General features: G+C 58.6%; 2 protein-coding genes across 5 annotated transcripts in view; one reads left to right on the forward strand and one right to left on the reverse strand.

The window, feature by feature from the left end:
* The window catches only part of TREH (trehalase), a 25299-nt gene extending 16563 nt beyond the window's left edge, over positions 1–8736 (forward strand). The window contains exons 3-16 of the mRNA XM_039229372.1: positions 3653–3753; positions 3873–4017; positions 4103–4190; positions 5259–5359; positions 5494–5586; positions 5671–5787; positions 5896–6018; positions 6208–6257; positions 6355–6549; positions 6965–7182; positions 7452–7563; positions 7894–8006; positions 8209–8262; positions 8501–8736. Coding sequence (XP_039085303.1) covers positions 3653–3753; positions 3873–4017; positions 4103–4190; positions 5259–5359; positions 5494–5586; positions 5671–5787; positions 5896–6018; positions 6208–6257; positions 6355–6549; positions 6965–7182; positions 7452–7563; positions 7894–8006; positions 8209–8262; positions 8501–8653 — 1663 coding nt within the window. The 3' untranslated portion in view covers positions 8654–8736. The remainder of the gene's footprint in view (positions 1–3652; positions 3754–3872; positions 4018–4102; positions 4191–5258; positions 5360–5493; positions 5587–5670; positions 5788–5895; positions 6019–6207; positions 6258–6354; positions 6550–6964; positions 7183–7451; positions 7564–7893; positions 8007–8208; positions 8263–8500) is intronic.
* A 135-nt stretch (positions 8737–8871) lies between these two features.
* Positions 8872–22783, reverse strand: part of PHLDB1 (pleckstrin homology like domain family B member 1) — a 42958-nt gene continuing 29046 nt past the window's right edge. The window contains exons 13-23 of one of the 4 annotated variants that reach the window (XM_039229339.1): positions 21945–22085; positions 20402–20542; positions 20143–20245; positions 18816–19110; positions 18645–18735; positions 17185–17331; positions 15343–15459; positions 15007–15109; positions 10930–11015; positions 10795–10827; positions 8872–10185 (exon numbers count right to left, since the gene is read on the reverse strand). In XM_039229339.1, coding sequence (XP_039085270.1) covers positions 10045–10185; positions 10795–10827; positions 10930–11015; positions 15007–15109; positions 15343–15459; positions 17185–17331; positions 18645–18735; positions 18816–19110; positions 20143–20245; positions 20402–20542; positions 21945–22085 — 1398 coding nt within the window. In that variant the 3' untranslated portion in view covers positions 8872–10044. Of the gene's footprint in view, positions 10186–10794; positions 10828–10929; positions 11016–15006; positions 15110–15342; positions 15460–17184; positions 17332–18644; positions 18736–18815; positions 19111–19654; positions 19700–20142; positions 20246–20401; positions 20543–21944; positions 22086–22783 lie in introns of all 4 variants that reach the window. The other 3 variants (XM_039229338.1, XM_039229341.1, XM_039229342.1) reach the window with 3 other exon arrangements.

Raw genomic sequence — 22783 nt, forward strand, 5'->3', positions numbered from 1 at the left:
GTGCAGCTCAGATACGGTGGGTTAGATAAGTGGTAGTCATGCCTAAATGCAATTTATTTTGAGTATGCCATAAGGCCTCCCATAGCCTTCCTCATCTCACAATGGGGTTATTCCCCAGGGGAATTTGGACATACTGTATGATGCCTACTGCTTTAATCCCACACACACAAAAAAAACATTTATTCTCATCTGTTTAATAGCTTTCTGTTCACGAAAACAAGGGTGATCTACATTTGTGCATGTAGCACACTGAACGTGCTGCTATGTTTTATCCATTGATGTCAGGGAACTTTCCAAGTATTTGATTATCAAGGTTTATAGTTACACAGCAATTAATCTGCCAAGAGTTGTAAACCACACAGTCCAAAGACCCAGTGGGGAGTTGTTCCGGGAAATTTCTTCCCAAATGATATCCTTTGTAGTAGATGTGATCTAAAAACTTGAATTTGGAAGATGCTAGCACATCACTAGAGTTCCCTCGGTCATCAACAGCCCAGTTCATTATCATATCCTAAAACCAGAATGCCTCCCAGAACAATGCCAGTCATGTCTGGAGGCTTCCCTTCAACTTGGTCGGGTTCCAAATGGAGGGTGGTCATGACAGACTCATGGCCTCACCCTCCCAGGTAGCACTATGCTACAGACAGCGTTAACCTCTTGATCTCTCCAGGAACTAATGTCATGCAAGATTTCCCATTTTCTTTCTCTTTTTTTAATTATTCTTTATTTATGGTTGAGAGAGAGTGTGTGTGAGTGGGGGAGAGGCAGAGAGAGAGGGAGACACAGAATGCAAAGCAAGCTCCAGGCTCTGAGCTGTCAGCACAGAGCCCGATGGGGGCTCAAACTCACAAGCTGTGAGATCATGACCTGAGCCAAAGCCGGACACCCAACCAACTGAGCCACCCAGGTGCCCCAAGATTTCCCATTTTCATTGACTACCCATTTACTCACCTCTCTGCCCTCAGCTGCCATGTCTCCTTCTTTCCATTTGTCTTCTTTATCCATTCTGTTACCCTATGTCTTTTGACTGAAACATTTATTCCATTGACATTTAGAGTGGGTACTGAAAGATATAAATTTACTGCCATTATGTTGCCTGTAGAGCTGGAGTTTCTAGTGGTGTTCTCTGGTCCTTTCTAGTCTTTGTTGCTTTTGGGGTTTGTTTGTTTGTTTTGTTTTTTGGTCTTTTCTCCCCTTAGAGAGTCCCCCCTAAAATTTCTTGCAGGGCTTGTTTAGTGGTCATGAACTCCTTTAGTTTTTGTCTGGGAAACTTTTTCTCTCTCCTATTTTGAATGACACCCTTGCTGGATAAAGAATTCTTGGCTGCATATTTTTCTGATTCAGCACGTTGAATATATCCTGCCACTCCTTTCTGGCCTGCCAACTTTCTTTAGATAGATCTGCTGTGAACCTGATCTGCCTTCCCTAGTAGGTTAAGGACTCTTCTTTCCTTGCTGCTTTCATGATTCTGTTCTTGCCTGAGTATTTTGTGAATTTGACTATGATATGCCTTGTTGATGGTTGGTTTTGTTGAATTGAATGGGAATTCTTTGTGCTTCCTGGATTTTGATGTCTGTGTCTCTCCAGGTTAGAAATGTTTTCCACTATGATTTGCTCACATAAACCTTCTATCCCTTTTTCTCTCTCTCCATCTTCTAGGACCCCTGTGATTTGAATGTTATTCCTTTTTAATGAGCCACTGAGTTCTCTAAGTCTTATTTCATGCTATTTTGCCTTAGTTTCCCTCTTTGTGTTTCTGCTTCATTGTTCTCAAGTTTGTCCTCTGTATCACTGATTCGCTGCCCTGCTTCATCCGTCCTTGCCGCCATGGCATCCATTCGAGATTGCATGTCAGTTTATAGCATTTTTAATTTTGTCCTGACTAGATTTCACTTCTTTTATCTCCTGAAAACGATTCCATGCTTTTTTCAACCCCAGCCAGTACTCTTGAGATTCTAAATTCTGGTTGAGACATCTTGCTTGTATCTGTGTTGATTAAGTCACTGGCTGTCATTTACCTTCTTTCCATTTGTCGTTGATTTTCACTAAGCTTTTCAACCTTTGGAAGGGACATTAGGTTTGGCCACTGTACTCATTCAGACTGCTGACAACAATACCAGTCTTGCAAGTGCTTCCCCTAGTTCCATCATATCTGTCCAGGATAGAGTTACAAGGCCCATAATGAGTGGCTTCTCCCACCAATAGATAGTATAGCTGCATTCACTGTTAGCCCCCAGTTAGCCAGAGTGTCTGTGGGCACAAGCTGCCTCACCAGGCCCTTGGGAATTCTAACATAAGGATTTGAAAATACGGATGCCTGGGTAGCTCAGTTGGTTAAGCGTCCAACTCTTGATTTCAGCTCAGGTCATGATATCATGAATCATGAGTTCAAGTCTTGTGTCAGGCTCTGCACTGACAACTCGGGGCCTGCTTGGGATTCTCTGGCTCCCTCTCTCTCTCTGTCCCTCTCCCCTCCTCAAAACAAATAAACATTTAAAAATTTTTGAAAATATAGCTATAGTTTCTTGCTCAGGGATCATTCATGCTTCTGGCATCACATCTCAGTCTGGTCCACTGCACAGGCAAAAGGTAAATTGAGATGATGTGGGAAAGAATTATATAGTCCCACCAGCAACCCCTCTGCCCACCTCTCAGAAAACCAGAGGAATATATCCAGTGGGGACCCTCCTTTGGCCCCCACCCCATGCTGGGTGTGAGTACTTGTGAAGCTGTGTAAGCCAGCCCCACATGCTTTCATTTCTCTCCATTTTAGACAAGAAAAGTTTCAGTTGCCTGTTCTAATTCTGTACGGAGCCACCCCTCCGAGGGCGATAAGCCACATGATGTGTTCATTTGACATGATCTCTCTTAGATTGTTGGAACTAATCGTGGGACGTTGTTGGGACTGTAGGCTGACCAAATTGGCACAGTATCTTCTGTTCCAATGTAGTATTTTAAGCATATTCCTCTACAATCCTCTACAATCAGGTATGCAAAGCCTACTTTAATGTGCCCCTTGAATTTCCAGAGTGATCTCCCGAGGGTCGTGCCTCATACACACACCCCCTTGACGAGTCCAGTTTTTTCCTGCTCATGAGTCAATAAAAACCCCAACCTCAGGGCTTTTTGGGTTCGATTCTTCCATCACTGCAAGGCAAACAGAATGCAGTCCAGCCCACTGAGCTGTGTCCTTTCATTCTTCAAAGATTTCCGTCAGTTGGTCAGTGTGTATCGGCCTTCCAAACAAGATGCTGTCGGTCTACCTTGGAGCTGCATCAGGAACCAAGCAGCTCTTCGTTGGTCACAGAGAGCTGTCCACACGCCCCGCTATACAGAGAATAGGTCCAGCCTCTTCTAACGTGTCACTGATTACAGTGGTAATCTCCTTGTGCCCACTGGGTATTCTGGGCTGTTCCAAATGACCAGCCAGTGTGGGCTTGGGTGCTTGTTCATATCCTGTACTGCAAAGGGTCCTCCTCATTCAGCCCAGTTTGTTACTTCCACCTGCCAACCCCTACCACGTGTGTGCACACACGTGCACAGGTGAACACACACAGCCCTGGTCCGGCCCAGGGAACATGCCCACACTCTAGCCTTTCTTCTCCCCTAACGGTGGTGGCCTGACCTGCTCCCCTCCCCACGCTCTCTGCAGCCAGATTTACTGCCACGGGGAGCTGCTGCACCAAGTCCAGATGGCCAAGCTCTACCAGGACGACAAACAGTTTGTGGACATGCCGCTGTCCTCGACTCCAAGTGAGGAGCGTGGGGGCCTCACCTTCTAAACCTTCTGCACCAAAGATGGGGGGGCGTGGGGCCAGGCAGGGAGGGGCTCCTGGGCTCCAGCTGATCCCTCCTGGCCACCCACACCCCAGACCAAGTTCTGCAGCACTTCAGAGAGCTGGCCGCCAGCCACAACCACAGCATTCCCCTGCCGCTGCTCCGCGCCTTCATCCAGGAACACTTCCGGGCCGTGGGGCAAGAGCTGCAGCCCTGGACCCCCGCCGACTGGAAGGACAGGTACAGCCCGGACAGAAAACAGGAGTGGGGTCTTCAGACAGGGCTGCCTCCCTGAGCCCTGGGGGTTTGGTTGGTGTTCTTCCAGCCCCCGGTTCCTGGAGAAGATCGTGGACCCCAAACTGCGAGTGTGGGGGGAGCAGCTGCACCAGCTCTGGAAGAAGCTGGGAAAGAAGGTATCCCTGTCCCGGGTGTTGGCGGGGGGACCGAGCTGGGGGACGGGTTTGTCTGCTTGGGGCCCACCTTGCTGTTAGAGCACAGAGTGGAACACATTTCCTAAGACCACTGTCCCCCATCCACTGGGTCTTTGAACAGAGTTTTCTAGAAAGAATTTCTGGAGGGGGAGAAGGGAATGTCTCCTTCTAACTTCTCACCTCCTCACCGTCATCCCCCACAGGCAAACCCAGCCTGTCCCGCCACCTCCACATTCCCCAGCTGGGCTCCCCCTTCCCTGGTCTTCTCCAGCCAGCCCTCTGCTCAGGAATATTTGCCGCTGCTAATTGTGGCCTGTGGTTTCCACTATTTGTTAGACACTTTCTCTCCTTTGAGGCTCAGAGACGGCCCTGGTTTGCCCAAGGCTGCACAGCGTCTGTCCTCCCAGCCAGCCCCCAGGCCCCTTCCCCGCCCAGCCCCACGGGAGCAAAGCCCGGCTCTGTGCCACTCCTCCCCTCAAAATAACGGACGGCTGCCCCCTCTCCCACTGAAACCACACTCACCGGGACAGAAGCAGGAAGCCGTGAACAGAGAACGGACCTGACAGAGGCAGGCACGCAGGCCCCACTCTGGTGCCACCGTTGCTCTCCCGAGGCCACGTTCGTGTGCGTCTGCCTCACGGGGAGAGCAGTTTGGGGGCATCTTCCACGCCTGGGTCAGAGGACCGGGCCGTGCGTCTCTGGGCCTGGCTTGGCGGTGGCAACAGAGACGAGGCAGGGGGAGCCAGCGGAGGACGTGGTCCCCGCGGCCGGTGCTGAGAGCAGCCGCTGCTGCGCGAGCCCCTGCCCGCGCCGGGCTGGCTGAGCCAGGACTCCAGAGGCCGGCACGTGGGGCCGAGCAGACCAGCCTCCCGCGGCGGCTCGGGGCTTGAGCTCAGCCCCCAGCCCCTGGCTGACCAGCAGCAGAGCCCGAACTCGTGCCCCGGCGGCCTGGCTCCAAAGCCGCAGCTGCCAGGGCCCCCACCCCCGGCCTCTCCCGGCCGCCACACCTCGGGGGTCCCGGGCTCCCTGTGCCCCCTCTCCCGACCGCAGGTGAAGCCAGAGGTCCTCAGCCACCCCGAGCAGTTCTCGCTGCTCTACTCGGAGCACCCCTTCATCGTGCCTGGAGGGCGCTTTGTCGAGTTCTACTACTGGTGAGTGGCCGGGGCTGCAGGGCAGGAGTCGGGGAGCCCAGGGCCGCTGGCCTGGCCTGTCCCCATGACTGGCCTGGGTGTGCAGGGCAGGGGGCGGCAGAGGGGAGGGGTGCCTGAGCTGTCCCTTTCCCCAGGGACTCCTACTGGGTGATGGAGGGGCTGCTCCTGTCTGAGATGCCCGAGACCGTGAAGGGCATGCTGCAGAACTTCCTGGGCCTGGTGCGAATGTAAGAGGGGGCGGGCTCGCCGCTGGGTGGGCCCTGGCCCCAGCCGCTGGGCAGATGCACCTCAGCAGGCCCCCCCCTCGGCAGCTACGGGCACGTCCCCAACGGGGCCCGCGTGTACTACCTGCAGCGGAGCCAGCCCCCGCTGCTGACTCTCATGATGCACCGCTACATGGCTCACACCAACGACACGGCCTTCCTGCGGTGGGCACCCCGCCCCCCCGCGGCCCTGCAGGCCCCCCTCCCTGGGACCTCCGGGGGGCGGGCCGAGGGGGCGGGCCCGGGCTGAGGCGGTGCCCGGCTCCACCCCAGGGACAACATGGGAACCCTAGCTTTGGAACTGGACTTCTGGGCTGAGAACAGGACCGTCTCTGTGACCTCGGGGGGGAAGAGCTACTTGCTGAATCACTATTCTGTCCCTTACGGGGGACCCAGGTAAGGAGCTGCCCCGCCAGCCCCTCAGTGTCTTCTTCACTCTGGTGTGAGGGCCAGTGACTTAGCCCCAGATCTTGGATGCTGATATTAAACGCCCAGGACGCTCCAGGGCCAGTGAGGCATCTGGCCCGGCCCCCAGCTTGGGCTCAGAGCTGCCTGGTGCCAGGACGCTTCGCTCTCCTTTTCCAGGCCCGAGTCTTACAGCAAAGACGCAGAGCTGGCAGCCACGGTACCGGAAGGTGAGCGGCAGCGAGGTCGGGGATCTGGGTGGGGCCGGGAGCCCGCTGTCATGGGTCAGGCCCCAGTCCCTGGTCTGCTACTGCCTTGTCATCACAGGGGACCGGGAAGCTCTGTGGGCTGAGCTCAAGGCTGGGGCCGAGTCTGGCTGGGACTTCTCTTCACGATGGCTCGTCGGAGGCCCGACCCCCAACCCGCTCAGCAGCATCCGGACCAGCCGATTTGTGCCCGTTGACCTCAACGCCTTCCTGTGCCAGGCAGAGGAGCTGATGAGCGACTTCTACTCCAGACTGGGTGAGCTAGCCAGCAGGAGGAGAGGGGGAACGGGTGCTCGGCCCGCTTCAGCCCTGCCTCAGTCTCGGCCATGGAGCTGGAAGTAGGGCCTTGAGTATCTGAGTCCACACATTCAAACTCCTTCCATTCCCATTGTTCTGTCACAGACAGGGGAGCATATATAGACAGTGCCCTCCCAGGATGGTCCTGGTCACAGGCCGGTGCAGGTCCTGAGAGCCATATCGGGCCATTTGCTCAGGAAATGCCCGGTCCTGGAGGCCTGCAGTGTGGCCCCAGGTATGCATGTCCCCTTGGTGCTCAGGGCCTCTAGCCCTTGGGAAGGAAAACAGGAAGAGGCCAAAGTAGATCTCTTGAAGGCACCAAACCCCAAGGTCAGGTACCCAGGTTGCTCAGTCTAAAGGCTGTGTCACCCCAGGGAACGACCTCCAAGCCACCAAATACAGAAATTTGCGGGATCAGCGCTTGGCTGCCATGAAAGCCATCCTGTGGGATGAGGAGAAGGGTGCCTGGTTTGACTATGACCTTGACAACAGAAGGAAGAACCTAGAGTTTTACCCATCCAACCTCACTCCTCTCTGGTCCGGCTGTTTCTCTGACCCGGGAGTCGTGGACAAGGCTCTGAAATACCTGGAGGTGAGGGGGGGCAGCAGGGCGGGCTGGTATACTGGGGGCAGAACCCCCTGCTCTCTCCCTGTCTCTGAGCCTGTGACTTCCCTTCCCTGCTCCCAACCACTACCACCACTCCCCTGCCTGAGCCTGCGGGTCCCGCTGGAGCCACCAGGGGGCAGCTGTGAGTAAGAAGAGAGTCCAGGAAGGGGAACATCTGGCTTGAGGAGGGCCCAGGCCCTTGGCTCCTCATCCAGTCCCCACCCACAGTCCGAGAAATGTCTGGAATCTTCTAGGACAGCCAGATCTTGACCTACCAGTACGGGATCCCGACTTCTCTCCAGAAGACCGGCCAGCAGTGGGACTTCCCCAATGCCTGGGCCCCCTTGCAGGACCTGGTCATCACAGGTAGGGAGGCAGCGCCAGGGCACATCCCAGGGCCTGACCCCCTTGCATCTAGAGGGTCAGCCCCCTGGCACTGGGGAGGTGTGGACAGAGGAGGTGAGGTCTCTCTCTGGCTCTTCTGTTCTCATGGCTTCCCACTCAGCAGACACTTATGAGCCAGCCTGCCTTTGTCCCTCCAAGCCCAGGCCCTGGGTAAAGAGCACTCTGGCCTTTCACGTGATTTCAGGATGGAGGTCTTAAAGCTCAGGCCTCTTTCCCTCCCTGAGGAGAGTAAGGCTCCCTCTGGGATGGGCACTCAGGTGGCTCAGGGTCCTGCCTGGGGGTGGGGTCTAGGTCTGGCCAAGTCTCCTTCACCTCGGGCCCAGGAAGTGGCTTTCCAGCTGGCTCAGAATTGGATCCGAACCACCTTTGAGGTCTACTCCAGAAAGTCAGCCATGTATGAGAAGGTGAGCTGCTCCTGGGCCTCCTCTCCATGGGGAGCTGGGGGAACTGCCAGGCTTTGCGAAGCCCGGGGAGCAGCGGTGACACCCAGTGGCCAGTCCTGGGCACTGCAGGCCAGAGCAGCTTCTCCCAGAGGGGCTCCCTAGAGGGCGGGGGTGGGGGGCGGGGGTTAGTGCCTGACCTTAGAGCTTGTCCTTTGGTTCCCAGTATGACGTCAGCAACGGTGGTCAGCCAGGTGGTGGAGGGGAGTATGAAGTTCAGGTGAGTGGGCCCCTACCCCCCAGGAACTGCAGGGCTCTGCTGTCCCCACAACTGGCCATGACCACCTCCTCTGAGCTTGTTTCCTCCTATGGATGTGGAGCCACAGGGAGGAGGTGGCCTGGAGCTCCTCTGTACCCCTGGGGTCGGGCAGTTCTAGAGCCCCTGGGTGGACCCCCTAGAATAGGACCTGAGGGCCCTTCCCCGGAGATCCTGCCCCACTGGCCGTGCCTCTCTGCAGGAGGGCTTTGGCTGGACCAATGGCGTGGTCCTGATGCTCCTGGACCGCTACGGTGACCAACTGCGCTCGGGGACCCAGACCGCTTTCCTGGCGCCCCACTGCCTCCCAGCTGCCCTTGTGCTCAGCCTCCTACCCAGCCTCCTGCCGCAGTGATGGGTGTCTGGCCCCATTAAACCTCTGCTGAGTCCCCACCCTTTCTCGCCTCTGAAGACCCCTTCCTCCTCCCCAGCCAGACCTTGGAGCAGGGTAGGGACATAGAAGTCCTGGGCTGTGCCCTTGTCCATCCTGGAACAGCAGTAAGGACAAAATCCTATTTGGCGGGGAAGACCTACCCCTGTACCCCCGCCCCGCACCACCTGGCTTCCCAAACACATACTCCAAATGCTTTATTGTTCTGTTGAGATGCTTACAAATACTGAAAATCGCCCAGCCCAGGCCAGGCCCCCGTGGCCCAGTACTGACTGGGCAGGGGAGCAGGGATGGAGGCTTAGTGTTAAGGCGTGAAGGGCTGAGGCCAGACCCCTGGTGGTCCGGTCCTCTGCTCTCCATTTCTGTCATCCTTCTGAGGCTGAAGGGAGGGCAGCCGGACCCCAGGGTCCTCTCCCGCAGCGGCCTCGGCTCCTGCTCCGGTTGCCCTCAGGGGGCGTCTGAGGGGCCCTCCAGCCAGTCCCACAGAACCCGCATCGAGCCGCCTCTCCCATCTGCTTCCTTCCTCTAGTGTCGGGGTGTCCCAGCTTCAGCCCTTCTGGCTCTAAGCAAGGCACGCGTGGAAGGGAGAGGTCCGGACTGGGGGGCGGCAGGCTGTGCGGCAGGGCCCGGAGCCGCACGCAGGGAGCGGGTGTGCGGTCCCTTCCCCCAGTGAGAGATGCCCGCGGTCCGGGGCTGGAGAGATGGCAGTACGTACCCTCGTTCCCTGGGGCGGGCCACAGCGTGGGCGGAGCCACAGGGCGGCGGCAGTGAGTGGCCAGCCCTGGCGCTGGCGCGGTCACTATGGAGCTTAAGGTTGGGGGGGGGGGGAGCTCTGCACAGACGAGATGGGGTGAGGGCCTCAAGGATGGCGCTGGAGGGCCCCGGCCCTTGAACGAGGCCGCGGGAGAGCCGGGGTGAGGAAGTCCGCCACCTGAGCTGTTACCCCACCCTGGAGGTGGCTCTCCTCCACCCACAAGACCCCTGCAAGGGGGGGGGCTGAGGCAAGAGGGGATCTTTGGCAGATTCTGGTACCATAATTTGTCCTTTTGCAAAAGAGAAGAGGAGCGCAGGCGCCAGGTCAGAGCTTGAGGCCCCCTCTTGTGACAGCTCCTCGGGCAGGACCCTCAAGGGTTATTGCAGATTCTGGGCTCCCGGGAGCCTCCCCACGTTTCATCTGCTGGCTGGTGCTTTAGGGGGCCTGCGCCCAGAAAGTCACTGGGCAACAGCACAAAGTCTTACACAAAAGCCCCGTCACGCTCCGCACTCCCGTGGGGCCTGGGGCCCCGAGCGCAGCTCTGTCTCCAGGGCCAGAGCAGCAGGTGGGCTCGCCCGAGGGTCCAGAGGGTCCACACCAGTCAGTTCATGAACTGAGTGTAGCCCTCAGCTCCGGTGACGATGACATCCATCCAGATGCGCATGGCCTCGGCAGAAGGGGCCACCATGTAGTACAGCCGGTCGTGGGTCTTCACGCAGAAGGTGAGAGCTGGGTTCGGGCTCTGCCCAGGGAGAGAGAGTGGGTCTAAGACAGGGCTCACCTGACACCCCGTCTGACCTTTCCCCTCCCTGTGGCCAGGACACCCTGGAACTCGAGACGGTGTCTGAAATAGGTCCCGTAGTCCCCATCGGTCAGGTGGGCCCCAGGTAGAGAGATTCCCCTCCTCACACCTGGGCAGGGCCATACCCTGCCACATGGGGGCACAGAAGTATCCCAAGAATCAGACACAAAGGGCCATTCCCGTGAGGACAAGAGGGGCAGATGGAAAAGGCTGCAAGGGGAATGCTGGGCCCAGGACCCCAGAGGAGGTCAGGGCTGAGGTGGGCGCCTAAGGCTTGAGGGGAGGGAGGCTGCTTTCCATGAGAGCAGACAGCCCAGGGCTCCAACCCATCCCTTCTATGAACCCCCTCAGCCAGAGCCTGTTCCTGAGAAGCCCTTCCTCCCTTTAGCCATCCCTCCTGCGGTGCCCACCTCTCCCCCCACAGGGAAACAGCCTGCTGTCATCTCAGGAGACGGGGATGGAAGGGAGAGTAAAGAGTCAGGAACGAGTAGGGGACAGGCAGCATTAATGTGCAGTAGTTCTGGTTATACGAGGGTGGGGGAGGGGTACCTCAGTCACCACAGTGAAGCTGAAAAACCTCTTCTGGGAAGGGGAGAGGGAGACAGGAAGAGAGAATTTACAAAGAGACCAAGCACTGGGTCCAAGTCTCTGGAGAAGGCGGGCTGGGGGCTGTTGTGCCCTCACCTTGGCTGCACTGCGCAGGTGGTCATAGTAGACTTCCTCGATGGCCTGGAAGTAGATGACCCCCTTCAGCTTCGTCTCATGCTTGTCTGCAAAGGAGACGGGACCGGGCTAAGGAGACCTGTTGTCCCTCAGTGAAACGTACCTCCACCCCCGGGGAAATGGGGTGATTCTCAGGCCTCCAGAAAGAGCCCAACATGGAGCCGTGAAGATCAGGTTGGTGCTCAGCCTGGCTGAGAATTAGAGAATGCGAATTAGAACTCCACTGACCCAACACTTCTCACCTGCCAGAACGGCAGAAATAGGCTGAAAATATCCACCACCCTTTAGGAGAATCTCTGGAGAAACAGGTGGTCTGATAAGTGACAGGTGAATCCTACCAGGATTCGGTGTTTGCCCTTTGAGCCAATGCTTGTACTTACACACACTTACTTTACAGAGAACACACTCACATGCTTATTCTCCACAACAGTGTCAGTGGTCATCGAACACTGGAAGCAACCCAAGTGTCCACCAAGCAGAGACTGGTTAATAAGTTAGAGTCGAGCACATTCTGGGTACCACACTGCTCTGGCAGGACATACAACTCTAGATTCAGAAATACACCTTAACTCACAACGTATCAGCTGTAGATCTATTTCACGCAGAAAGAGCTGCTATATTAGCAGTGAAACAAGAAACGTATGGGATACGTGGTATGGGACACCACCTTCTGTGTAAGAACAGGATTAAGAATCTATGTTTGCATTTGCTTATATTCTAAAACTGTACAAGGATACTCGAGATTTATGATAAAAACAGTCATCTGTAACGAGGAGAGGCAAAATTCCCAATTTAAAGCTTTTTATGTGTTTTGATATTTGAGCTCTACGAAAGCACTGGCCTACTCACCTCTGATACTAAAAACCAGAAGTGCATTGCACGTGGGGGCAGGGCTGACCGGGGAGGTGGGCAAGCTCACAGCAGAGGGGACCCCTCCAGTGGGGAGGGACAGGGCACTGCCAAGGGAAAGCCCAGGGCCTGGGCCATCTAGTCTTGTGGCAGACACAGCTTGGGCACCAAAACCGAAAGGTCACACAGTCACTGAACTCAGATGGTGACGGCTGACAGCCTGCATCTTGCGCAGCACCCTTCCCCCACCGCTGTGTCATTTCAGCCTGAGTCCCCCATCCGGGAACACTGCTGCAGCCTCCTAAATGTGCCCCGGCCCCACCCTCTGCCCCTTCCACTCCTCTCCCCGAAGGACAAGGGGGCGATCCTCCTGAAGCAAACCTAATCCCGCTGCCTCAGCCCACGAGCCTCTTTGCCGGTTCCCTCACTGGCAACCTGCCGCCAACTTGGCTCGGCAAAGGCTACTCCCAGGCCGGTGCCCACACGCCCCTCTAGTCTGGTCTCACATCCTGCCCCTGCACCAACGCGTTCCATCTGGCCAGGCGGAGCTCCTGACTAGTCCCTTACCCGTATGCTCTGTGGACACTGGAATGCTCTCCAGCCCCTCCCCTCCTTGGCGAGTTCCTAAATGGTCTTCCAGACCCGTGGCCGATGTCCCCACTGCGGGGCCTGGCTGCACGCTCCTGGGTTCCCACAGCATGGATGCTCCTCTCCAGAACTTACCACGCTCCACCTGAACCCTCCTCTACCCGTTCGTAGGTCTACCTCCTCCAACACCAACAGCTATGTGCCTGGCACACAGTAGGTGCGCAGTGACAGAGAAGCCCTAGGCACTGGGATCACCAGAAAGCAGAGGTCCTTAGGAACCTACAACCCAGGGGGGAGGAAAGCACAGACATCCAGCCGTTCATTAGCTATGTGACCTTGACAGCATGGCTGGGAACACCGAGAGAGCATCTACACGGCATAAGTGGTCACGAGCACAGAGTGAGAGCGCACATTCGGAGTGTTCGGCACGGCATCTGGCACATGACATGTGGCATCTGCGATCGTTATGCCTCCTGATGTCACATGGCCGACAGACCCTGTATCACGCCAGAGTTATGTAGCAGAGGGAAGGGCCCATTCCCAGTAAGGAAGGGCCAGGAAAGGCCTTACTGAGGTAGTATCTGCTCTGGACCCTGTAGAAGGCGGGGGGGGGGGGGGGGGGGGGGGGAAAGGGGGGGAATGCGCTTCACTAAGTAGGTGGGAGGAGGTTCCAGGCACGGGGAGGGAGAATGGCAAGTTCAAGGCAGGAGCAGGCAAGTCACACCCAGGGCTCTGATCCAGCCAGAGGCCCAGCTCCATCTAACGCTTCCTCTTGGGACTTGGAACGTGGACACAGCGCCCCCCTCTGGTCCCCAGGCCTGGCCCCCCCTCCATGAGCGGCTCTCGCCCACTTCTTCCTTCACTGGAAATAGTAACAGCTCCTGCCTCTGCTTCCTAACCACCCACCTTTCCTCCGCTCCTGGAGCCTGGCTCCCGGCCCCATACGCAGCTCCAGTCCCTGAATGGAAGGGCCTTTGGGTCCACGTTATTCTCTGCCTTTCTGTAGCATCCCTCATCCCTGGCAACACTCCCTGCCTGCAAATGTCTGCCCCTTCGGCTGCCTTCCTTCCCTGTTTCCGCCTCTCGTCTGAAAGTGATCTTCCTGTGCTTCACAGACATGAAGGAAGGTCACAGATGCCAAGCGCCAGCCCAGCCCCTGGCATGTGGCTTCCTGCCCCTGGCTTGTCCCTCTGCCCCGCCCCTCCTCTTCCTCCTTCCCCAGGGTATGGCCTTTCATCTCCCTCTGAAGTCCAGCTGCTCAGGTCCAGGCTTATCTCTGCTTCTTAGCAGCTGTGACACCCTGGGGAACTTACTTAACCTCCTGGAGCCTACGTTCCGCATCTGTAGGATGGGTATACAACAGCGCTGCCCCCACAGGACGATGATGAAAAGCGGGCGAGACAATGCAGGCAGAGGGCTTAGCAGAGCAGCCGCCTCAGGACGATCTGCTATTCCGATCACTCCAACAGATTCGACTCCAACCCTGACCTTCTCCTAAACCTAGATGTCCCAGGGGCACTTCCACCTCAGCATGCCTCCAACGGAGCTCTTCTCCCTGGGCCTGTTTCTCTCAAATCCCCATAAAGTCCCTTCCCAGACACATGTGCCTCGGCCCTGACACCCAGGGCCCCAGGCAACCAGGGAAGGCTTCTTGGAGACGGTGGCACTCAGTTTGGGAGCAGGTTAGAGGAGATGCAGGCACTCCAGGCCTGGGTGGTCTCTGGCACCAGACATTTAAGCCCTGACCTTTCAGGCTCTGAGCAGGACTGCTCTTCCCGGCTGGACTGGCTGAGCAGCCCCACTAATGACTTGAGGACAGACCCCAGCTGGGGCATTCAATGCCAGCACAAGGCGCAGTTAGGCTTCTCTTTTCCTCCCGCCACTGTGGCTAGCAGTGCTCTGAAAGCGCAAGCTCTCCAACAAAGGGAGCGGTGACGCAGAGGCAGCAGAGGATCCCCCCCCCACCCCACCCCCGGCGATGTACACGGATGCGTATCGGCTAAGAACGAACTTTGTGGTTTTGACCCACTGGGATCTCAGGACTGTTTGTACCCATGGCATGCCCCAGCTGCTGCTGACCAGCATGCAACACAGCCTCCCGCGCTCAAAGTGGGAACTGTCCAGAGAGAGTCCGGAGGGGACTCCAGGGAAGGGCGACCGAACCAGGCCAGGTGGAGGAAGCCGAGGCAGCAGGAGGCACCTGTGGGCCTGTCCCTGTCCCCGGGGGCCGCCCAGAGCGCTCCCCACCACCGAGTCTCGGAGGGAACCACAGGACCGCACACGTGCACGGTGTCTGGGGGTCCCCCGGCAACATTCCCATTATGCGCCACTTTCACTCGGCTCAGCGTCTGCCTCCCGGCCAACAAGCTCCAAGGGGCGAGCTGTGGCCACCGTGCTCATCAGTAGGGCCTAGGGCGGAGCCCAGAACTCCTTACATGCTCCGTTATATTGCCAAACACACAGACGAAGGCGACCGGATACACACTAGATGCTGTCAGGGAGGAGACGAGGACCCGGCTCAAGCCCCTGCCCCCACCCCACTTGTCAGCCCGCCTCCTTCCAGAAGGGTCCAGGCTCTGAGACAGCCTCACGGCAACTTACCCACATAATAGGAAAGGGTGCGCTTGAGTCGGTCAAAGACAAACCAGCGCTTCTTCCAGGACTTAATCTTGCCGCCCATCTTGACCAAGTAGCCGCGGCAGACCTGGGGAGGGGCCGGCATGAGGAGGGACCCTGGTGCGCAGCCCGAGCCGCAACAGAAAAGCCATCACCTGGGCCTGTACTGTGGGGGCCTGTCCCCAACCTCTCTTCCAGCCGGCACACCAGGTCCTGGGACAGAGATCTCTGGTGTTAGGGCAGGAACTGGGGCCGCTCTCCCCAAGGCCCAGTACCGTGGGGTCCCCTCACCAGCACCCCAGGGCCACGCACGCCTCGCACCTTGCTGCTGAGCACCACATGCAGGCAGGTATCGACGCCGTGGCCCGACGACTCAATGTGGGTCTTCAGATCAAAGTCCTCCTTCCGGATTGGCAGGTAGCGAGTCAGGGGTCGTGCCTGGGAGCAGAGGGCAGGCTCAGCAGAGTCATCCCCCCTCATTCCCTTGTCAAGGTCCCTCGGCTTCAGTCCTGAACCCCCACCAATGCCATCCCTCCCGCCCACCCCCAGGGTGGTACTCTGGTTTCACAGGGCTTGTGGCAAAAGCCGAGACCGAGCGGGCCTGCACAGACACGGCCTGGACCTGGGCAAACTGCTGAGTGGCTCCGTGCCTCAGTTTCCCCACCTAGGACCAAGACCCTGTCTTGTCCCTGCCCCGCGTCTCCTTCCTGGGCTGAACGAAATAAGGCAAGAGGCAGATGTGAACACGCTCTGGGAAGCAGAGCCCAGTAAGAAATGCAGCCTCTGACTTCCTGTTGGACTTTGTTTGGATCACACGGCCTCTCTGGACCTCAGCTTTCTTATAGGTTTCCAAAAAAATTTTTTTAATGTTTACATTTGAGAGAGCGAGTGGGGGAGGAGCAGAGAGAGAGGGAGACACAGAATCCGAAGCAGGCTCCAGGCTCCCAGCTGTCAGCACAGAGCCCGACGCAGGGCTCACGAACTGCGAGATCATGACCTGAGCTGAAGTCGCACGCTCAACCAACTGAGCCACCCAGGGGTCCCTCAGTCTCCTTCCATGTAAAACAAGGGCTTCGAACTAAATAATCACTAGGGTCTGTTCCGTCTCAAAAATTCTGATACTAACTAGAACTCTCAGTCAACTGGAAATTTTTTCTACTTTTCCTTTCCTGGGAGAACATTAGGACGGCAAGAAAAGGAAACATCATAAATCACGTAGAGAAAAAATGAAATGCACTACTTCCAGGAAGTGCCCCAAAGATGGGCTGACTGCGCCCAGTCCCACAGCAGCAATGGCAGAGCCCCAGGAGAGGGGGCTGGGAGACAGGCCAGGGTGGCAGGAGAGGGGGCTGGACATCTGACAAAGACCCCATGCGCAGGGGTGAAACTCAGGTGTTCCTCATTTTTTTTTAAATGCTTCTTTTTGAGGGACAGAGAAAGTGTGTGTGTGAGCAGGGGAGGGGCAGGGCGAGAGGGGAACAGAGGATCCTAAGCAGGCTCCGTGCTGACAGCAGTGAGCCCAACACGGGGCTCGAACTCGCACACCGTGAGATCATGACCTGAGCCAAAGCTGGACGCTTAACTGACCGAGCCCCCCAGGCGCCCCCTGATTTCTTAATCCCCTGACCCAATCCAGGTGGCCTGCCCCCCAGAGTTTATGCTGTTGGCTCCCAGGACATCAGGGAGCTGTGGTCGCTAGTCCCTGTGGGGGTAGATCCCACAGGACCCCCCCTCGCTGAGGGTCAAAGACCCAGTAGGAAGGAACAGCAGGGATTTGGGACCAGAGACATGGGTGGACACAACCTAACTTCTTCCACCATCAACTGTTCTCTGCTCAAGACGTCTGCGTAAGGCAAAGGCGCAGGATGCCTAAGCCACAGAGAAACGAGTACAACTTTCCCTTGGAGATATAAACCGAGTCAGAGTGACATCATCTGCCCCTGGGGGGCCCGGAGCTGCAAGTCTGGTGGAGTGAGGACCAGCACAGCCACAGAACCCACGCACACCCACGTGTCTGTTCCTTGGGGCCGAATGAGTCCCAAGTAGACTTCTGCCTTGGGCGGAGTCCACACCCCAGGTTTCTGGTTTCACACCCCAGGGTATCCCTAGCCCCCCAGCCCCGCCCTCAAGCCAAGCACCTAGTGCACCTCGCCACCCACTTACCTGGGAGAACTGTTTCTCGCGCATCTTGACCTCCTTCTCCACCAGCTGCTGCCTCCTGGCGCTCTCGCTCTGCAGCCTCCGTTCCACCTGCTCCCGTCGCCTCCGCTCCTCCTCCAGGGCCTGTCGCCGGAGCTCCAGCTCCCGCTCCTGCCCCCAAAGCCAGCGGTCAGTGCCCGCGGCCGCCCCTCCGCAGCCAGCAGCCGTGCCCCAAAACCCACCCTCTCTAAGCACCTTGCCGGTAAGGGGCAAATGCTTTAAAGGGAGACCACGCTGCCTTCAAATCCTGGCTCTGCCACCGGTCTGAGCTCTGGGACCTTGACAGACTCATTTAAACTCCCTAAGCCTCAGCTGCCTTGCCTGTAAAACGGAGCCAAGAGTGCCTACCTTCAGGGATTATAGTGGAAAGTAAATGAGGTCGTGTATGTAAATGCCCATCACTGATTCCGGCACATAAGGAAAGCACTGAATAAATAAGTAAACAGCGCTCTTACAATTTTTACCTCAATCCCTAAAACGATAAAATCTAAGCAACTTTTTTTTTTTTTGGATACTGAATATATTCAGTAGTCCTTCCCTAATCCCTAAGGCCCTTTGAAACCAAATTACAAACATTCATAGTTGAACTTCAAATTTTACGGGGGGAAAAAAAAACAAGGTACAGAAGCCATTAGAAGATTTTAAAAGTCATTAAAACAAGTCATCAAACACAAAAAGTGTGTCAGTGACGCCCAACGTCCACATCAACGAGAACAACTTCCGTGCCATCGGCTCCCGTTTCTTCCCAGCTCACAACTTAGCAGGGTCTCCTTTCTCTCCGTTTGCCAAGAGCTGCTTGTACATCTGGCCCCCTCGGATGTGAGTGAGGCTGAGGGGCCTTCCCTTCTGGCTGGTCCAGCCGCTGACCCCCGCTCCTCGTGCCCACTCTCATCCCGAGAGGGAGAGGGCCCGGAGGACGGAGACGGAACGGACCCGTCCCTCGCCCTCCTCCCCGGGCACCGGCTCTCAGCCTGGCTCTGCCCGGGGAACGCACCACTGGTCCTGACTGCGGGCCCACTTCCCTCGGCCCCCTCCACCGACACCTCTGCTCTGGCTTGGAGCCTGTGTGCTCTTCCGGCCCTACCCCCACACCCTGGGCCCCCATTCTCGCCTTTCCTCACCATCCCCCAGGGGAAGGACCCGCCACTTGAACAGACGTGGAACAGAACTCATGGTGGCCAACCCTCCCCCCTCCCGGAAGCAAATACACAGAGGCTGCGCGGTGCCGTCCGGGAAACTCCCAGCTGGAAAAGGGTTACTGTGCTGCCTCCTCTCGACCTAAGAGCCGTCAAACCACGTCGCCCGGCCTCCTCCGTTTGATGAACACAACTTTTAAAACACTCTCTTCCTCGAGGGAAGGGGTGAAGGAGACCACGGGCGAAGGGGCTTGGAGCGGGACCCAGGCCAGCGCGGGCCCGCCTCACCCGCGACTCCATGAGCCGGCTCTTCTCCGCGTGTGCTTCCTTCAGCATCTTCTCCATCTCCTCGATCTTCCCCACGTCCAGGCCGCTCGCGCTGGGGGAGGGCGAGAGTGGGGGCATCAAGGGGCCGGGAGGCGGCCGGCAGGGACAGAGCGGGCCCCCTTGGGCGGGTACCTGGACATGGTATCCGGGGAGCAGGCCGACGTGCCGCCCGTGGAGATGCTGGTCTCCATGCTGTCGGAGCTCTCCAGGCTCAGGGTGTCGTAGGCGTGCTCGCCGTCCTCCCCGCGCTCGCGGCCGGCGGGCAGGTGGTGCAGGATGGAGTGGTGCATGAGCGGGGGGAAGCTGGCGGGGCCGGGCGGGAAGGGGCCCGCGCCGTGCAGGGCGTCCCACTGGCACTGCGCCTCGGCCGCGGCCTTCTGCTTCAGCTCGGCCAGGCGCCGCCGCTGCTCCTCGATCACCTGCTGCCCTGCGGGAGGGACGGGGGAGTCACAGGGGCCCCCTGGGGGTCACCGGCGGAACCACAGACAGAGGGAAGGGGTGAGCAGGGAGAGGTCAGCACGGGGCCCGCCCCGGAAGCCCCAGAAGCTCCAGGTCCGACTGCCCTGCCAGGGTCTCTGTCGCCTGCACCGCTGGCCACAGATGGGCAGTCCGGCTTCAGCACAACCTCTGCGTCCTGAGCAGACCCCCCGCCCCCCCGCCCTGAGCGGGGCGGGACGCATGCACTGGCCTGCCCCCTGGGGAAGGGGCAGAGGGAACTGCGTGAGCAAGGGGTCCGTGCAAACCAGGCCGTGATGCAGCAGCCAGAGCAGGGGGGAAGGGGAGACGACAAGGCAGAGCACAGCTGAGGCAGGGGACGGCCCGACTGGAGGGGTGAGGCCAGCCAGACACTGGGTCCCAGCTCAGCCGGGGAGCCTGCCTGGGGGCAGCGAGGACCTGCGCAGAGTACATCATGCGGATGCCCGGGCGGGGCTGCCTGACCAAAGCAATGCCCTCAGTGACCAACGCTCTACCTGCTGGGTCGTCGGTTGGGGGGGGCTCGGCAGGAAGCGACGCGCCTGGTGTGGGGGGGGGCCCCGGGGCAAAGAGACACAGAGGGGATGAGACCAGAGAGAGGCACAGACACGGGCTTTCAAAACAACCAAAATGCACACAGGCAGCGAGGACTCCAGGGCCCCCAGAGCCAGTATCTTAGGCAGCCGTTTCTGGAGGTCATCACGTCCACCCTCTGCCTTCAGACGGGGCAGCGTCCGTCCTGAGTCAGGTCAGTAAACATTTCCCTCGTTTGCCACGCTGTCACAGACCTCACAGCCCCCAATCCCTAGTCTCCTGATAAATATCCAGGGAGCTCTTCTTTAGGTATTGAATCTAAATGCTTTCTGCTCTCACCAAGGACTCAAAGCCAAAACATCCTGCAAAAGGTGAGGCACAGTGTGGGGGAGGGGTGGCAGATACTCAGGCCCCCCAGGAGGGCAGGCCGGTGGGCACTGCGGCCACTCACCCTTCTGCTGCAGGGCCAGCTGGCGCTTGGTCTCAATGTCCTGCAGCGTGGCCGCCAGGTTGCGAGGAAGGCTGCTCGTCCCATTCTGGGCAAGTAGAGCACTCTGCTCGGGGGAGGGGAGTAGAGCATTGGGACCCAAGGCTCAGAAACCCCCGCTCCCGAGGCTCTGCTGGGCGGCTCTGACCCCTCCCCCGTGTGGCAGTCTCCATTCCCCTACCACCACCTTGCCACACACTCAGCCCACCCACTGTCCTCAGACCTTGGGGGAGGGGCTCCGGCCCAGGGTAGCCACGCTGAGCTGGGAGGAAGAGGAAGAAGAGCCAGAGGAAGAGGGGAGGGGGCCACTGCGGGTCCGGGGCAGGGGGCAGGTGGCCTCGCCATCCATCTTGGAGCGGTAAACCTGGAGGGAAGAGATAACTGCCTGGTAAACTCCAGCTCCCCCACTGGCCACCACCCCCGCGTCACCTAGGCTGGCTGTGATCCAAGACCCTGCCCTGGCACCAGGCCTCGGAGGCCGCTTCTAACTGACGACAGCACGGAGCATCTTGGGCCAGCCCCATGGACAGGTGTTACTGGCGGCTGCCAAGCCTCCTTTCCAGGCAGTTCCTCCCTGGGCCAATCCCTGGTCCCACCCCAGGTCTCAGAAAAGACCTTGTAAACCGAGCATGCGAGGCGTTAACATGAGCTGGGCAGGGTTGTACAGGAAGCCAACCAGAAGAGTCAGGGTCCCCTCTGCCACTACCACGCTGTGTGACCTTGGGCCCTGTGCCTCACAGCTTTGGGCCGGGGCGTCCTTATCTGCAGAAGCAGGGAGCAGGGCTCGACCAAATAACTGCCAAGCTCCCTCACAGCCCTCATGTTTGCTGAACATGGTGTCTGAAGTCAAGAACCCTGACTCTTGGCATCGGCTCTGCCACTTCCTAGTTGTGTGGCCTTGGGGAGATTACTTATCCTCTCCGGGCGGGCCCCAGTGACTGAGCTGTAAAATCAGCGTTAACCGTGCTCACGATGAAAGGAATCACAACAGGGGCAAGTCTCTAACCAGCTGGACACAAAGCAGAGGCTGCCTCACAGCATAGAACAATCAAACTCCTCCCAAAGGGAGCACGGAATGTGAGCTGAGATCAGTCTCAGAGGTCCAAGCCTTCACTCCAGGAGTGAACCTTGAAGGCCAGGGTCTCAGGCATAGCAGCAGGTCAGTGGAGCGCGCCCTGGGGGAGAACCCTTCCTGACTGCGACCCCCCCTCCCCATCTGGGCCAGCAGCTTGCTCCAGGCTCAGCTAGGCCCGCACCCTCGCACCCTCCACAGAAGCTCTGAGGAGGCCCCAGGCAAGTCTCTGTCCCACCGGGACTGCCTCCGAGGGTCACCCCCGGGGAGACCAGGAGAGCCAACTGCTGGCAGTTCGCCCAGGACTCACTAGTTTCGGCTGCCACAGGCCCATGAGTGTGTCAGGCCCCCAGACTGAGTGAGAAACTCCGGGCTTGAGGGCTGCCAGGGACGGGGCAGGGCCACAGTCTACCGTAGCTCGAGGCGCCAGGCCGATCTCAACCTGACCGCTGCTCTGGGCCCCCTTCCACTGGACAGCCAATCCTGTACATCGTCCTTGGACTCAGAGGCTGGCCCCCCAGCTGCCCGAGGTGCCAGGGTGGCTGCCCGTAAGGAGACTTCGCTGCCCTGACTCAACGGCCCCCCTCCCTCTGGGGCGGCGCCATGTGGCTGCTAGACTGGCAGAAGGTTCCAGTGCAGAGAGGAGCAGGGCTCGGGGAGGGACGGGTGGGGAGATGGGGGGCGGGGGGGTTACCTGCAGCTGCCGGGAAGCTTTGGCGGGCAGAGGCGGGGGAGAGGAGCGCGGGGAGGCTGTAGCGGGGCCGGTCCCCAGCCCGGCCATCAGCTCCTGGTACCACTGCTCTAAGTCTACAGCAGGGAGCAGCAGCTCCTCCATCTGGAGCGGGGAGGGGGGCGTGGGGAGGGGGGCGTGGGGAAGGGGCGCGGAGAACAGTCAGGAGAGGAGGGAAAGGAAGAGGAGGTGGAAGGGAGAGAAGGTAGAAGAGAGGGGAAGGTCATAGGAGGAGTGAAAGGGGGACGGAGGGAGACAGGGAGGTGAGGGAGAAGGGAAGGCAGGGGGAGAGAGAACAGCACGGAGAGAAGGAGGAGAAAAACAGTGAGAAAACAGCTGCTGCGAACGTGCTAAGGGCAACGAGGAACAGTCAGGACACAACTCCCAGACCAGACACGTGCTGTGCCGACCACGATGCTGGGCAGCCAGCGTCCACAGGCACCGAGCGCTCCCCAGGGGCCGGCCTGGAGCTCAGAAGCCGGGAGGCAGGGGCGGAACACACACGAACACACACACACACACACACACACACACACACACACACACAGCCACGCCAGCAGCAGGCTGGGGGCGGCAGGAACACACAGACCACCAACCTTGGGTGAAGGCGTGATGGAAGCGAAGGAGGAGGAAGAGGGCAGCACGGGAGGAAGGCAGGTGGTGGGAACCAGGTCCCGGGAGGCAGGGGCCCAGAGGGGCGGGCCTGGCACAGAGGCTGCGGGCATGGGCGAGGTGCCCCACATCGCCTTTAGCTGCTCAAGCGTCACGTACTTGGGGGGAAGGCCAGGGCGCAGGAGGGAATA

This window comes from Hyaena hyaena, unplaced genomic scaffold (assembly GCF_003009895.1).
Source record: "Hyaena hyaena isolate Hyena2069 unplaced genomic scaffold, ASM300989v1 scaffold_37, whole genome shotgun sequence".
NCBI lineage: Eukaryota > Metazoa > Chordata > Mammalia > Carnivora > Hyaenidae > Hyaena > Hyaena hyaena.